This window comes from Oncorhynchus kisutch, linkage group LG21, assembly GCF_002021735.2.
Source record: "Oncorhynchus kisutch isolate 150728-3 linkage group LG21, Okis_V2, whole genome shotgun sequence".
In the NCBI taxonomy this organism is placed as follows: domain Eukaryota; kingdom Metazoa; phylum Chordata; class Actinopteri; order Salmoniformes; family Salmonidae; genus Oncorhynchus; species Oncorhynchus kisutch.
In genome coordinates, this window is record NC_034194.2 from 25,485,304 (window position 1) to 25,502,748 (window position 17,445).

General features: G+C 42.8%; 1 protein-coding gene across 4 annotated transcripts in view; it reads left to right on the top strand.

Moving 5' to 3' along the window:
* The window catches only part of LOC109866113 (metabotropic glutamate receptor 1), a 41,795-nt gene that overhangs the window by 17,879 nt on the left and 6,471 nt on the right, over positions 1-17,445 (top strand). For 2 of the 4 annotated variants that reach the window (XM_031800875.1, XM_031800876.1), the window contains exons 4-8: positions 11,489-11,724; positions 12,019-12,027; positions 13,290-13,536; positions 14,214-14,382; positions 15,503-15,629. In XM_031800875.1, coding sequence (XP_031656735.1) covers positions 11,489-11,724; positions 12,019-12,027; positions 13,290-13,536; positions 14,214-14,382; positions 15,503-15,629 — 788 coding nt within the window. The remainder of the gene's footprint in view (positions 1-11,488; positions 11,725-12,018; positions 12,028-13,289; positions 13,537-14,213; positions 14,383-15,502; positions 15,630-17,445) is intronic. The other 2 variants (XM_020454652.2, XM_020454654.2) reach the window with 1 other exon arrangement.

The window sequence follows — 17,445 nt, forward strand, 5'->3', positions numbered from 1 at the left end:
ACTCACTCATTTTAGCCCCAGTCTTTTTTTCATTTAGATTTTTGTCTGTTTCCTATTTTGTATGGCAACCATAAATTCCTCACTCTCTTCAATTTTATTTTGCAAAATGGAGATAGGCAGGCAGAGAGACAGACAGGAAGACAGGCACATTAGCAGCCCAGGGACTTTTGTGACTGAGAGATGGAGGTGAATCAGTATTTTCTGTCTCTCTCTTCTCTCTCTGTCTCTCCCTCTCTCTCTTCTCTCTCTCTGTGAGGCAGTGCCTTTTCCATTTCCTTAACGACTGGGCTCTGGTTTTTCTCCCAGCTTAAATAAATGAAACATTTAAGGAGCCAGAGAGAGGGAGAGAGAGAGAGGAGTACGACGACATATTTAGCTGTGTCCTGCTTTTCACAGGCTTTTATCTCTCCTCTTCCCTATCTCCATCTCTGAGGAATGAAAGAACAGGAAGCAATTCCTGCATATTCATTATTGCACAGCCAGAACAGAATGGAGTGAGCAGATTCATTATCTCCCTAAATTAATGGGCTACTTTCTCATTAGATTAGGACTTGGCTCTGCAATCACTGATAATGGTTCAGATTGAATAAGGACCTATGTAGTCAGGTAATGTAGGGCTACATTATGAACATTTGATGGGGAGACTTCTCACCTTCTTCTGGATTTACTCCTGTACTGGCATCCCTCATCCCCAGTGTTGCTTGGGTAGGCCTAGGACAGCCTAGGACAGCCTGGGCAACCAGCACGGGGTGCATTATAGTGAAGTAGGTCAGTATAGTGGGACAGAGGAGGCTTGCCTGTGATTCCTGCCTTACAGCTTATATTTGTACCCTTTTCTCAGAGAAGGCTGTGAAGTGAAGGGTGCTGTTTTTCTTACAATTTCCTACAATTCTACACATTTTGCCATGACATATGCCATGTTAATATGGTATCTGAGTGAGAATGAGAACAAAATCCATGTGGGCCCCTGAAGCTTAAGGCCCCTGGGCATGTGCCCTGTGTGCCGGTCAGTGATTCAGCCATGATTACTACAGCTGGCGCATGCACGCTGACACGGTCGTCAGTTGTACGGTGTTTCCTCCGAAAACATTGGTGCGTCTGGCTTCGGGGTTAGTGAGCAGTGTGTCAAGAAGCAGCGCGGTTTGGCAGGGTCGTGTTTCACAGGACGCATGGCTCTCGACCTTCGCCTCTCCCAAGTCCGTACAATGGGACAAGACTGTAACTAACAATTGGATATCACAAAATTGGGGAGATGACGTTGCCAAACGAAGTTGCCATGAGCAGCACCACAGATAATGAGTGAGATGCAAGACTTCACTCTCCCACAGTCACACACAGATCACATGTGTACAGGTTCACTTCACAGTGTGGAAGCCACGGGACCAAAACAGCAGAGAAGTTGAGCCTCACTCTATTTGAAGAAATTACCAAGGTCGGGACCTAGTTGTCCTCATATGTAGCTACGGCCCTAGATAGAGGGAGAGGGAGGGAGGGAGGGAGGGAGAGAGGGAGGGAGAGAGAGTGGGAGAGAGTGGGAGAGAGAGAGAGAGAGAGAGAGAGAGAGAGAGAGAGAGAGAGAGAGAGAGAGCGAAAGTGAGGGGGGGGGGGAGAGACAGACAGAAATAAATAATTACATCTCTACTCTTCTCCTTCCTGTGCCATGTTGCTACCCTTTTTACCCATTTTACAAATCTGGGTTTAGAATCTGGGTTTAGAATCTGAGTTTAGATGTAGTTTATTAGGGCATGTTGTGGGGGCGTTGGCTAGTTGAGTGATATTAGATTCAGTTTATTAGGGCATGTTGTGGGGGCGTTGGCTAGTCGAGTGATATTAGATTCAGTTTATTTGGGCACGTTGTGGGGGCGTTGGCTAGTCGAGTGATACTAGAGTCAATTTATTATGGCATGTTGTGGAGGCATTGGCTCGTCGAGTTATATTAGATTCAGTTTATTAGGGCACGTTGTGGAGGCGTTGGCTAGTCGAGTGATATGAGATTCAGTTGATTAGGGAGGCATTGGCTAGTCGAGTGTTACCAGATTCAGTTGATTAGGGAGGCATTGGCTAGTCGAGTGACACTAGATTCAGTTGATTAGGGAAGCATTGGCTAGTCGAGTGACACTAGATTCAGTTTATTAGGGCATGTTCTGGGGCGTTGGCTTGTCGGGTGATACTAGATTCAGTTGATTAGGGCATGTTCTGGGGCGTTGGCTTGTCGGGTGATACTAGATTCAGTTGATTAGGGCATGTTCTGGGGCGTTGGCTTGTCGGGTGATACTAGATTCAGTTGATTAGGGCATGTTCTGGGCGTTGGCTTGTCGGGTGATACTAGATTCAGGGTATTAGGGCATGTTCTGGGGCGTTGGCTTGTCGGGTGATACTAGATTCAGTTGATTAGGGCATGTTCTGGGGCGTTGGCTTGTCGGGTGATACTAGATTCAGTTGATTAGGGCATGTTCTGGGGCGTTGGCTTGTCGGGTGATACTGCACAGATATGTACACTACAGCATGTCCCTTTTCTGTTATAACTGGGATTTGTGATTTTATAGAGAAAGTCCATTTTGCTCCCCGATGTTAGCATGTTGCTAACGTTACAATCACCATGGAGATTTGGTTTTGTTTGATGAGAGGCTAGGAGGCTTGGCTGATTGTCTCTGAGTCTAGACCTGTCAGTCAGTCAAACAATAGCTCAATACTCTGAAAGTCCACAGTTTTAATTCTAGCATATATCACATGAAATGTCACAGAGAAGGCAACGATAGGTCTGCAGCTTTTCTGGATGATTATACTCAATAGTAGTTCAAAAGTATTTTACAATTGACTTGTTGAAACAATGTCCCTGTTATGATGGCCCCCTTGCTTATTTTCTGTTTTTATAGTTTGCACACATACACAAGTAAGCAATTACACACAGTTACACACACACACACACACACACACACACACACACACACACACACACACACACACACACACACACACACACACACACACACACACACACACACACACACACACACACACACACACAGTCTAACTGTAAAATGTTCTCTCCCTATGTGGGAAATGTGTAGAGTTGCAGAAAATTAGCTTTAAAATAGCTAAATGTTGTCTCTTCGGCCAAGAACACAGACTCTTACATTTTTGGTGGGAGCCGCGCCATTGGCCATGCCCGCTGTCTGCTTGTGTCAAATGGGTCAAAACAAGGGAATGCATAATGAATCTCTTACTTGAACTTTTTTTGGAAACTCTTGTACAATCAATTCTTTCCCTCAGGAGACGGTGCATGTGATTAAGATTCTACCCCGCCAATTAATTCATGGCTTCATAAATATACAAATGTGTTAGCTATCCAACTGGAACTAGATCATCTGAAATAGTCAGGGGATTCGTTCGTTTGTTCTCTCTCCTGGCACTCGGCTGAAAGCTCTGTTGTGTTTTAGACATGAATTATCTAACTGTTGGTTCAGCAGCTCCTCCACAGCAATGTCTCACAACACTGAGGATCAGTCAATCATCTAGCCAGTGTTCACACACACACTGATCTCTAATTGACCACTTGATGCATGTGGTAATTTGGACTTGAATATATTTCTGTAAGAATAAAAGGAAGGGTGCTGCCTCCAGTGATTCAAATAGCTGTGATGTGGTGCGACTAATATTAGTAGCAGTGGTAGGTGTTGAACAGTCTTAGTCTAACTGTGGTTAGGTCTGTGTTTTCATGATGAGATACAGTGCATTCAGTATTCAGACCCATTGACTTTTTCCACATTTTGTTACGTTACAGCCTTATTCTAAAATTGATTAAATGATTGCTTTTTGTCATCAATCTACACACAATACCTCATAATGACAAAGTGAAAACAGGTTTTTAGAAAAAAACTGAAATACCTTATGTAAATAAGTATTCAGGCCCTTTGCCTTGATACTTGAAATTGAGCTCAGGTGCATCCTGTTTCCATTGATCATCCTTGAGATGTTTCTTCAACTTGATTGGAGTCCACCTATGGTAAATTCAATTGATTTGACATGATTTGGAAAGGCACACACCTGTCTATATAAGGTCCCACAGTTGGCAGTGCATGTCAGAGCAAAAACAAAGCCAAGAGGTTGAAGGAATTGTCCGTAGCGCTCCAAGACAGGATTGTGTCGCAGAACCGATCTTGGGAAGGGTACCAAAATATTTCTGTAGCATTGAAGGTGTAATTCGATGAAAATCTGCTCCATAGCGTTCAGGACCTCAGACTGGGGCGAAGGTTCACCTTCCAACAGGACAACAACCCTAAACACACAGCCAAGACAATGCAGGAATAGCTTCTGGACAAGTCTATGAATGTCCTTGAGTGGCCCAGCCAGAGCCCAGACTTGAACCCAATCTAACATCTCTGGAAAGACCTGAAAATAACTATGCAGCGATGCACCCATCCAACCTGACAGAGCTTGAGAGGATCTACAGAGAAGAACGGGAGAAACTCCCCAAATACAGATGTACCAAGCTTGTAGCAGAAACTACTCAAATACAGGTGTGTCAAGCTTCTACCGTCATACCCAAGAAGACTTGAGGCTGTAATTGCTGCCAAAGGTGCTTCAACAAAGTACTGAGTAAAGGGTCTGAATATTTAAGTTTTTAAAATTTGCAATCAATTTGCAAACGTTTCTAAACCTGTTTCTGCTTTGTCGTTATGGGGTATTATGTGTCGATTGATGATACAGTTGAAGTCGGAAGTTTACATACACCTTAGCCAAATACATTTAAACTCAGTTTTTCACAATTCCTGACATTTAATCCTAGTAATAAATTCCATGATTTAGGTCAGCTAGGATCACCACTTTATTTTAAGAATGTGAAATGTCACAATATTTCGCAACAAAGCATCCTTCCGTCACGCCCTGACCTTAGTTATCTTTGTTTTCTTTATTATTTTTGTTAGGTCAGGGTGTGACGAGGGTGGTTTGTTTAGTTTTTATATTGTCTAGGGTTTTTTGTATTGTCTAGGGGTTTGGTATGTCTATGGGTTTACATGTCTATAGTTGCCTAGATTGGTTCTCAATCAGAGGCAGCTGTTTATCATTGTCTCTGATTGGGGACCATATTTAGGTAGCCATATTCCTTGGGTATTTTGTGGGTTGTTATTCTGTTTCGTTGCCTGTTCTGCACTAGCCAAATTAGCTTCACGGTTCGTTTTGTATAGTTTGTTCAGTGTTCATTCAGTCATTAAATAAGTATGTACGATTACGACGCTGCGCCTTGGTCTCCTCCATATGACGACTGTGACACCTTCACTCATGCTGCCAAACATACCCTCGTAAAACGGACCATCCTACCGATCCTCGATTTTGGCGATGTCATTTACAATATAGCCTCCAACACTCAACAAATTGGATGCAGTCTATCACAGTGCCATCCGTTTTGTCACCAAAGCCCCATATACTACCCACCACTTCAACCTGTACGCTCTCGTTGGCTGGCCCTCGCTTCATACTCATCGCCAAACCCACTGGCTCCAGGTCATCTACAGGTCTCTGCTAGGTAAAGCCGTGCCTTATCACAGCTCACTGGTCACCATAGCAGCACCCAGCTGTAGCAAGCGCTCCAGCAGGTATATCTCGCTGGTCACCCCCAAAGCCAATTCTTCCTTTGGCCGCCTCTCCTTCCAGTTCTCTGCTGCCAATGACTGGAACAAACTGCAAAAATTACTAAAGCTGGAGACCTCCCTCACTAGCTTTAAGCACCAGCTGTCAGAGCAGCACACAGATCACTGCACCTGTACATAGCCCATCTGTAAATAGCCCATCCAATCTACCTCATCCCCATACTGTATTTATTTATCTTGCTCCTTTGCACCCCAGTATCTCTACTTGCACATTCATCATCTGCACATGCTACCATTACAGTGTTTAATTGCTATATTGTAATTACTTCGCCACCATGGCCTATTTATTGCCTTCTCTTATCCTACCTCATTTGCACAAGCTGTATATAGACGTTTCTACTGTATGATTGATTGTATATTTGTTTATTCCATGTGTAACTCTGTATGTGTCGAACTGCTTTGCTTTATCTTGGCCAGGTCGCAGTTGCAAATGAGAACTTGTTCTCAACTAGCCTACCTGGTTAAATAAAGGTGTTCTCAACTAGCCTACCTGGTTAAATAAAGGTGTTCTCAACTAGCCTACCTGGTTAAATAAAGGTGAAATAAAATAAAAGCTTTTATTTCTTTCATCACATTCCCAGTGGGTCAGAAGTTTACATTCGCTCAATTAGTATTTGGTAGCATTGCCTTTAAATTGTTTAACTTGGGTTAAATGTTTCTGGTAGCCTTCCACAGGCTTCCCACAATAAATTGGGTAATTTTGGCCCATTCCTCCTGACAGAGCTGGTGTAACCGAGTCAGGTTTATAGGCCTCCTAGCTCGCACACACTTTTTCAGTTCTGCCCACAAATTTTCTATAGGATTGAGGTCAGGGCTTTGAGGCCACTCCAATACCTTGACTTTGTTGTCCTTAAGCCATTTTGCCACAACTTTGAAAGTATGCTTGTGGTCATTGTCCATTTGGAAGACCCATTTGCGACGAAGCTTTAACTTCCTGACTGTCTTGAGATATTGCTTCAATATATAGACATACTTTTCCTGCCTCATGATGCCATCTATTTTGTGAAGTGTACCAGTCCCTCCTGCAGCAAAGCACCCCCACAACATGATGCTGCCACCCCCGTGCCTCACGATTGGGATGGTGTTCTTCAGCTTGCAAGCCTCCCCCTTTTTCCTCCAAACATAACGATGGTCATTGTGGCCAAACAGTTCTATTTTAGTTTCATCAGACCAGAGGATATTTCTCCAAAAAGTATGATTTTTGTACCCATGTGGAGTTGCAAACCGTAGTCTGGCTTTTTTTATTGCGGTTTTGGAGCAGTGGCTTCTTCCTTGCTGAGTGGCCTTTCAGGTTATGTCGATATAGGACTCATTTTACTGTGGATATAGATACCTTTGTACCTGTTTCCTCCAGCATCTTCACAAGGTCCTTTGCTGCTGTTCTGGGATTGATTTGCACATTTCGCACAAAAGTATGTTCATCTCCAGGAGACAGAACGCGTCTCCTTCCTGAGCGGACTGACCGATGCGTGGTCACATGGTGATTATACTTGCGTACTATTGTTTGTACAGATGAACGTGGTAACTTCAGGCGTTTGGAAATTGCTCCCAAGGATGAACCAGACTTGTGGAGGCCTACCATTTGTTTTCTGAGGTCTTGGCTGATGTTATTTTTATTTTCCCATGATGTCAAGCAAAGAGGCACTGCGTTTGAAGGTAGGCCTTGAAATACATCTACATGTACACTTCTAATTGACTCAAATTATGTCTGTTAGCCTATCAGAAGCATCTAAAGCCATGACATTATTTTCTGGAATTTTTCCAAGCTGTTTAAAGTCATAGTCAACTTAGTGTATGTACACTTCTGACCCACCTGTAATTGTGATACAGTGATAAGTGAAACAATCTGTGTAAACAATTGTTGGAAAAATGACTTGTAGATAAAAAAACGAGCTGGCGCACACCCAGAATAAGGAGTAGGAAGGCACAGTGATGCCGAAGCGTTGGTAAATACCCATTCAATTGCTGGGAGATTATACATGGAGTGTGCAACATTCTTTATTTTGATAGTTTATAGGAAAAATTACTTGTGTCATGCACAAAGTAGATGTCCTAACCGACTTGCCAAAACAATCGTTTGTTCACAAGAAATTTGTGGAGTGGTTGAAAAACGAGTTTTAATGACTCCAACCTCAGTGGATGTAAACTTCCGACTTGAACTGTATTTTAGTTTTTAATCCATTTTAGAATTAGGCTGTAATGTAACAAAATGTGAAATAAGTCAAGTGGTCTGAATACTTTTTGAATACAACTATTTAAAGGTATGTACAGCAAGGTACATCGACAGTATGAAGACAGTGTAATTTTGTCTTTATTGCAAACTCTGATGTGAATGTAGCAATGTATGTCTACCTTGGCAACAGTTCATGAATCATTTATGGGGGCGTTAAATAAATGCTCCACACACGCAGTCTATTTCCCAAGCACACACAAGTACACACACACACACACACACACACACACACACACACACACACACACACACACACACACACACACACACACACACACACACACACACACACACACACACACACACACACACACACGTCTATTTCCCTAACCCAATCTGTCTTTGCCATAGCCTGCTGTTGCACTACTCCACTTCTCTGTGTGGACACATATTGGAGGTCCCTGTATAACACTGTATCAAATATAGCACTGCAAATGCAGTTAGCTACCTATGCCCTGAACATGGACTGGTGATGGGAAGGGAGGGAGGGGTTTGAGGGTGGGGTAGTAGGCACAGTGCACAGTAATGATGGTTGTTTTGATTGTGAATATCTGATGGGAGGAAGAGTGACGGTGGTTTGGGATACGCATGGAAATGCACATAGAGCCTCAGAGGCAAAAGTAACTGTGACTAATCAATTTCATGTGTTTCTGGCCTGAACTCAATTAAGAGAGGGGAAGATAGGATTCTGTTGGCCAACCTTTCTAAAATATAGAACAAAAACACCCAGAATTCAGAAGCGAGTCAGTGGAGGATGATTAGGTGTTAACAATATTGGAGTGGTGAACATAAGTGAGCTCGAAAATGTGGGGAGACATTTCCCTGTGCCTCTATCAGTGCTAAAAACGGTAACACTACGAAATATTTGAGCAGCCAACTATATGACTCCTTATGCTTCGTTTCTCGTGGATTTAGACCCTTAAACTGGTTGGACATCCACATACACTCCCCTCATACAGACTCCTCACACACACACACACATAGACACTGAGTATACCAAACATTAGGAACACCTTCTTAATATTGGATTGCACCCACTTTTGCTCTCAGAACAGCCTCAATTCGTCAGAACATGGACTTTACAATGTGTCAAAAGCGTTCCACAGGGATGCTGGTCCATGTTGACTTCAATGCTTTCCACAGTTGTGTCAGGTTGGCTGGATGTCCTTTGGGTGGTGGACCATTCTTGATTCACACGGGAAACTGTTGAGCGTGAGAAACCAGCCGCGGTGCAGTTTTTGACACAAGCTGGTGCACATCGCACCTACTACCATACTCCGTTCAAAGACACTTAAATATTTTGTCTAGCCCATTCACCCTCCGAATGGCACACACACACAATCCATGTCTGAATTGTCTCAAGGTTTAAAAATCCTTCTTTAACCTGTCTCCTCGCCTTCATCACACTGATTGAAGTGGATTTAGCAAGTTACACCCATAAGGGATCATATCTTTCACCTGGATTCACCTGGTCAGTCCATGTCATGGAAAGAGCAGGTGTTCTTAATGTTTTGTACACAGTGTTTGCTCTTGTCAGGGGTATTTGGCTACTGGCTGACTCACTCTCTAATTGGAGGATAGCTGTCAACAGTACAGGTATTCAAGGATGCTGCAGCCAGCAGCACAGAGAAAATAAGAGCCAATGAGTCTAGCCACATTGCAGATGGAGAGAGAGAGTATAGCCACCGCCCACAAACACGGACAGCCACACCAAAACCAACACGCCAGAGAAGAGCACAGTTTAGAGGAGCACTGTATATCTAGTCATTTATTTTCTTTGTCTGTCTCAGGCTTCAGATGCTTGTCTAAATGAGCTTCATTTAATGGGGAATCTAACACAGAGGGAAAGAAAACAAACAAAGAGGCAAGTTGGGGGACCCTAGTAGACAGTGGCAGTCAGTGCCGTTTAAGATGGAGGATGATTACATTTTTAATGGGCATGGCCTTGTTTCTATTACAGCGTGTTGGATGACTGTCATTCATATTCCATTCACCCAGTTAAATGTAGGATAGGTTTAGGCTACTACATGATACGCAAATTTTCCCTGTAGCCATCATGAGGTTGCTACAACCTAGCCTATGACTGAACATTTACAACATAGGTGCACAGGTCGAGAGAATTTTGAGTAATCAATGTGACAGTGAAACATTCAATACCTCCTTTCACACACTTGCCTGCACCTAACTGGTCTAGGGTGTAATCATTAGTCCAACAGCTGCAAACAAAAGTTTCTATTGGACAAATTCAGGTGTGTTTATCCCTGTTTCGTTCCGTTAGAGAAACATTTTTCAACAAAATAGGCACAATGAATACACCGCTGATCACACACCCACAAAGTTAACTTTCATAGCAACCACATACAAACATCTCGTTGTATACAGTACCTTAAAGAAGTACTCAGACCCCTTGACTCCCCCCACCCCAAAATTACATGACATCCTTATTCTAAAATGGATTAAAAAAATAAACATCTCCTCAGCATTCTACACACAATACCCCATAATGACAAAGCGAAACAGTATTTTTGAAATGTTTGCAAATGCCCCTGCCGGTTCATTGGGAGTTTACCCCCAGCCAGCTTGCCCGGCTCCCATGTCTCGGCCGGCTCGCCCAGGTGGGAGGCCGGGTGGCGGGGGTACTGTCACGCCTGCTCCCACTCTTCCTTCCTCTGGCGCTCGAGGGCGCCAGACTCCCCAAAATTACGCACTCAAGCCACCTTCAGTACGCACACCCGCCTTTCCTCTGCCCCATTCCTCATCTCTTTCCTAGCTTTGTTCCCTGCTTCAGGATTGTTTGTCATATGTCCTTGTTTTTCCGTGTGCTGACGCTGTACCTGTCGTGTTCTATGTCCGTTTCTGAGTAAATGTTTGACTCCCCGCACCTGCTTCTCCTGTCCGGCGTCGGTCCTTACACGTTGGGATTAATCAATGGCCACAGAGCTAAAGCTAAGGGGCTAGTGATCCCTACAGATGCCATAGAAACTATAGTAGGCTTGAAGATCACTGCCTATTAGCTTGAAGAGGAAAGGATGGACCTTCGCAGTGGTTGTTATCTGATTGTTGGGACGATTTGACACATGGCCTAAGCTCTGCTCCATTTTTTCCCCTTCTCTCTTAATGTGGCCTGGTCTGAAAGGATATTGCAGTGAACGTAACAATGACAAGACAGTGAGACTGTTCTAAATTGCTCACCTCAGAATGATAAGCAGCCAGAATGTAACAGCACCATTGCTCTGGCTAGCAGTGTCACTGGATGAATGCCGGAAGTCCTCCTTATGAATTCATGTGGAAATGTAACACAGACATAATTCTTTAGTAAATTATTTAATTGGTTTTCTTTTGGGTTGAAAGCTTTTTTCTTCAAAATGAACTTGCTCTTCCCTCTCCAAAATACTGAACTGACTGTGCATCAGGGCCCTGATTGAACTATTAAATTAAACATTCATTATACTGTAGTATAAATAGCCTTTCTTGATAATTGATTAGTTAACCATGCACGATTTAAGTGAAATGGGGTTTTACCAATAAGTGCCCGATCAGCGGCATTTTCATTGTTTTACAAAAGTCTCTCTCCCCCCCCCCCCCCCCCCCCCCCTCTCTCCAGTGATGGATGGGCAGATCGTGATGAGGTGGTAGAGGGGTATGAACAGGAAGCTGAAGGTGGTATCACGATGAAGCTGCAGTCAGAGGAAGTGAAGTCATTTGATGACTACTTCCTGAAGCTGCGTTTGGACACCAACTCACGGAACCCGTGGTTCCCAGAGTTCTGGCAGTACCGCTTCCAGTGCCGGCTGGCCGGACATCCACAGGAAATGAAGAAATACAAGAAAGTCTGCTCCGGTGAGAATAACTAATAAACTACATTACCCAGAGTCATGAGGAATTAGCAGGGTTTACGTTGGGAGGAGGAAGGAAATACATCTTAAAATCAACGAAAGCAATCGGAAGAAAATGATCTAAAATCATCTCAAAAAAGGAGGTTATATATTGACTGCAATTGCAATACATGATGAGTTAGGCCGGGATAACATGAATAGTTCATCTTAATGTTTTGAAATGGAAATTGTATGATAATGATATTGATGTCTCCCTTTTTCCCCCTTTCTAAATACTCTCTCTGCTTTCGAACAAAAGGTGATCTAGGTAAACTGAGTTGTTGCCCCACCAAAATCACTAACACATTTTTTTATGGATGTTATTCACAACAAATCACAATTAACATACCGATTAGATTTATCACCTGAAACAATGCTCAATAAGCATGCTTTCAAACATTTAGTTAGAAAAGCTTTTCCAAGTATCGATGCTGTTGTGAGTATATTCACCTCAACCTCTTTGAAGACTTATTAAACCAATATGGGTTGATCTATGATAGTTTGCTGTATCTCATGTTATGTTCTCTTCCTAAAGATCTCCAAGGTGGTAAGTGTATATTTCAGGATTAAGAAGATGATGACTTTTCCCGCACTTGCATCGTACTGTATAAGCACATCACTTCACTTCGGCAAGACTTGTAGAGTTTGACTGGTGCCATCTCTGAGGATCATGTTGGACCCTTGTTCTACCTCTAGACCAGTGAAATAAATAGAAGCTTCAAATTGGCTGCTGTGTTCGGAGAAAGCCTGGGGTAGGGTCAAATCAGTCAAACTCTACTGTACAAGCTTTTGGGTTGTTTCTTTGAAAGTACTGCAATGTGGAGGGAGCACAAGGAAGAATGAGTCACTGAAACACACTGTTCACGACCCCTTTCAGTAGAACACTAGAGTATGAGAGCGATGTGTATATAGAATACCCCAATGCTGCCTATCTGCATGATCACCACAGACAAAATACGGCCATTTTGTAAATGAATTAAGAAATAATAGGAAAATATGGCAAGAAAATAGTTTGAGATTTAAGCAGTTAAACATTTCACGGAGTAGCACCTCAGGTACAGTATGATTATAGGGTGAATGAATGTATCTTTACAAAAATTTCACTATTAGTGCTATGGTTGCCCTATTCCCTGCTAGCTGACCAAAAATGCCTGTTACACAATATGGTGTCCACAGACTTAACTCTTTCTCCCTCAAGATTCCTCCAAGTTCTGTATCCTTTGGAAAAAACAAGCCTTTGGACACCTTATTGTGATTTACTGTATGGTGTGTGCCAATTCTATTGTGCTGCAAAAGAGAGATGTTTTTGTTGTACGTTTTGATCCAATTATAATTCAAAACTCAGTTCTTCATGGGTTGGAGAAAGAAGTTGTATAATTCTCTTGTAGTACAATATTCTGTGGATAAAATGTTCCCATTGATATGACACTGTAAATCCAGCACAAACAAACAAAATGTTTACCTCCTTAGGAAAACAACATCAACCAATCCCCCATTTTGACATTCTGTAAATTTCTCACCAATCCCTAGGCAACGAGAGTCTTCATGAGAACTACGTCCAGGACAGTAAGATGGGCTTCGTCATTAATGCCATCTATGCCATGGCTCACGGTCTCCATGACATGCACAGTGAGCTGTGCCCTGGCCAGCCAGGCCTGTGTGAGGCCATGGACCCCATCGATGGCAGTAAACTGCTGGATTACCTGCTCAAGACCACCTTCAGAGGGGTATCAGGGGAGGATGTGTACTTCGATGAGAATGGGGACACTCCTGGCAGGTGAGGGCGATGGATGGAGTAGGAGGAGAGGAGGAAGAGAAGGATGTAGGGGAGGTGGAGGAGGAGGAAGAGGGGGATGAGGTTTGCTATGGAGAATTGTTGGTGAGCAGATTTTGTGTGAAATAACGATGAAAACATATGCATGGGCATACACACACACACACCTTAACCACTCAGAATGAATGCATGAACTGTTAACCTTTGAATTATTTTAACCCCTTAACCACGTGGAATTAATGCATTGAAAATAATACGTAGAATTTTGAATGGAGAATATGAGATCTTGTTGCCAGCCAGCTACAGACAGTCCCTGAAAGACAGGTGAAAAACACCCCCAGTCATCTGTTTTTAAGCCAGAGGTCAGAGCTAGTACTTAGGCATGGCCTCATAATCAAAATAGATCTGGGTTCTAAGCCCAAAGGTGATGTTCTGTACCCCTCTGAGTGGCTTTACCTGAAATTGCTTGGCAAAACTTCCAACTATATAGTCTATAAACTGTTAGTGATTTTGAATAAAGGGGTCTGCTCTAAGCAATTCACTGCTCTATTCACTCTTAATTTATCTTTCTCCATTTTGTCCTTGCTCTGTCTCTCTCTCTCTCTCTCTCTCTCTCTCCCTCTCCATGTCTCCCCCCCCTCTCTCTCTCACCCATTTACCCTCTCCTTTCCCCCTCTCAGGTATGACATCATGAACCTGCAAAGTGTGGGAGACGGTAGCTATGACTACCAGCAGGTGGGCTCGTGGCACGAGGGCATTCTGAACATCGATGACTGGAAGCTGTGGATGAACAACAGTGACATGGTCCGCTCCGTCTGCAGCGAGCCCTGCTCCAGGGGACAGATCAAGGTACAGACACTGAAAAACCACGCTGAGCCAGGCTGGGCCAGGCTGGATTGGGATAGGTCCTGAACCAGTCTGTCAGGAATACCCAGAACTCAGTTTAGTGCACAACTACTTTCACTATTTCTCTGCTTTAATGCTTTTGTTTAATCTTATTTGAACTAAGTTTGCTCTGTAAATTGATCCCTAGCTTAGGAATTGATGAGCAGATTCCATTCCTGGTTGAAAAGGTATACTTTCATTGTGAATTAACAAAATGCAGTGGAGCCTATATTATCTTGAGGAAACTCAAATCAAATCAAACCAAATGTATTTATATAGCCCTTCTTACATCAGCTGATATCTCAAAGTGCTGTACAGAAACCCAGCCTAAAATCCCAAACAGCAAGCAATGCAGGTGTAGAAACACCTTGAGTCTCTTCAACCAGGGCCAGTATTATTCAGCCTGGCCATTAGCCCACCATAGGGAGCATGCACACTCTCCTGTCTGCTTTAGTTGGGCCCGCTAAAGCTTTGTTTACAGTCCTGTGCATCACCCTGTTTTACATATCACTGCTCTGGTAACATACACTCTGGGAACAGGACAAAGTAAATGCAGCTGAGCTTGTCTTTTGGAATTTAATTTTTGTACCGCTAAGGAAAAACTGTTACACCATATCGGTTCTTATAAAATGGGCTCCCGAGTGGTGCAGCAGTTTAAGGCACTGCATCTCAGTGCTATAGGCATCACTACAGACCCTGGTTAGATTCCAGGCTGTATCACAATCCTGCTGTGATTGTCCCATAGGGCAGCACACAATTGGCCTAGCATCGTTTGGGTTAGGGTTTGGCCGGGGTAGGCCATCATTGTAAATAAGAATTTGTTCTTAACTGACTTGCCTAGTTAAATAAAGGTTAAAAACATAATACAAAAAAATATATATATTATGCACCTGACTTGACTTATTCATTTTAGCTCCTAGTGGTGCGAAGGGCCTAAACTTGCACCATCAAGGCCATATTAGACACTAATACCCGTCTTTATATCTGATTGGGGTTAGTGTTGTGGGGGTTGTGATTTGTTGTGGTTTGGGTATTGTTACTGTTTTGACTGATAGCCTGTGACCTCTGACCTCTGTGTGATCAGGTGATCAGGAAGGGCGAGGTGAGCTGCTGCTGGATCTGCACTACCTGTAAGGACAATGAGATTGTCCGGGATGAGTTCACCTGTCAAGCCTGTGACCTGGGCTGGTGGCCCGATGACGAGCTGGAAGGTAACTAACTAACTGGGAACTATGTATTTATGAGCCATGATGACTGACTACATGGATCTCCTCCAGGTCCTACCCCCTCTAACCCTAACATCTTCTCTAACCTGTATGTCACTATCCCCTCTATCTATACCTCCCCCAGCCTTGGCCCATCTCCTCTAACACCCACCTCCCTAGTCTCCCAATCCACCACCACATACTGACAATATATCCCAGGTTTCTGCTTAAACCCAGTCCCCAACTCCCTGCAGACTGCACTCTGCTTTGTTCTCCCTGTGAAGGGATTGCCAATGTCTGTCTATGCTTCCCCATTCCTTTGCTGATATACTGATTTATTTTGGAGAAATATATTTTTATTTTATCATTCTCTTGTGTGTGTGTGTGTGTGGGGGGGGGGCTACAGACAATAAACAAATTCATTGTAATTTCATAGCTTGCACCCACCTGTGGAATGCCACTCAAAAATAAGAAGTTTTAAAAAGTACACAAATACAAATGATCATACCACAGAGACAAAAAGCAACAATACATTTAGTATGTAAAGAAACAACTAGTGACGTTCTAATCTTGACAAAATACATGATTTACCATTCATTTCTTTTGGGTACAAAATGATCTGAAACACAACCAAAACATACAGCACATGCATTCAACAAATTTGTAGAGCCACAAGCTTGATGTCGTCATTGTGTGCTATGAATATGGGACCAAATACTTACATTTTACTACTTTAGTACACACAAATGAATTGGTCCCAATACGTTTGGTCCCCGAAAAGTGCTTTAATCTAAACGATTCACCTTGTATGGATGAAAATACCCTCAAATTAAAGCTGACAGTCTGCACTTTAACCTCACAGTCATAGTATTGTAACAAAAGTGCTGGAGTGCAGAGCCAAACAACAACAAAATTGTCACTGCTTTTGGAGCTCACTGTATTTTTCCATATTCTGTTCCAGTTATTTTTTTAATGGCTAGCTCAGAATGAGATTTCCAAAAGTTGTTTATATATTATAGAGAGCACAGATAATTGATATAAAAACTAACATCATTGGATGGTTTAGTAGTTGGGTTTACGGTCAATTACTGTCCATGATATCAGGATATGGATTCCACATTTAGACCATTGGGGGGATGCTAAAGGCTGCCCTGCAGATCGCAAGGCATTATTGTGAATTATTGGATTGTGGGCATGCCATTTTGATTCCCAGTTAAATTGTTTTAAAATGTTCCACCGAATAGAGATTGTGTAAGCAATAACAGAACCAATCTGTAGTTTACATAGTTTAATGGATAGATCAGTGAAGACCACTGCTTCCAGGGCAATAGGAGACACCATACTTCTTGCTATACTTAGCCAGGGGGTGGAAGGATCATGTATAAACCAATTCAGGATGGGATTAAATTCCTGGAAACAGATTGAAAATGTTGGTATGGATTTTGGCTACGTTTTTCCCTCTTTGTAGGTTTGTTAATTTTATCCGGGATCACTTACTTTGACATATACATTTTTAAACCGAACTATGGATTTTATCCCAATAGCCAGAAGGGGGAGTCAAGGGAAACATTGAACTACAGAAATTCAGCCGTGGCAATCTATTCATTTTGACAATCGATATTCTGCAGGTTAAAGCAACTGGGATGTTATCCCATCTGCTGAGGTGGGATTGAATTGATTTGAACATTCTGTTAAAGTTTCAAACAATGGTTCTTTATCTAAGGTCTAGATAAAGTAAGATATTGTCAGCGTATAAGGAGATGGCGTGATCTGTAGAATTTAGAGATATTGGTGTACTTTATTTTGATTGTCGAATTAACTG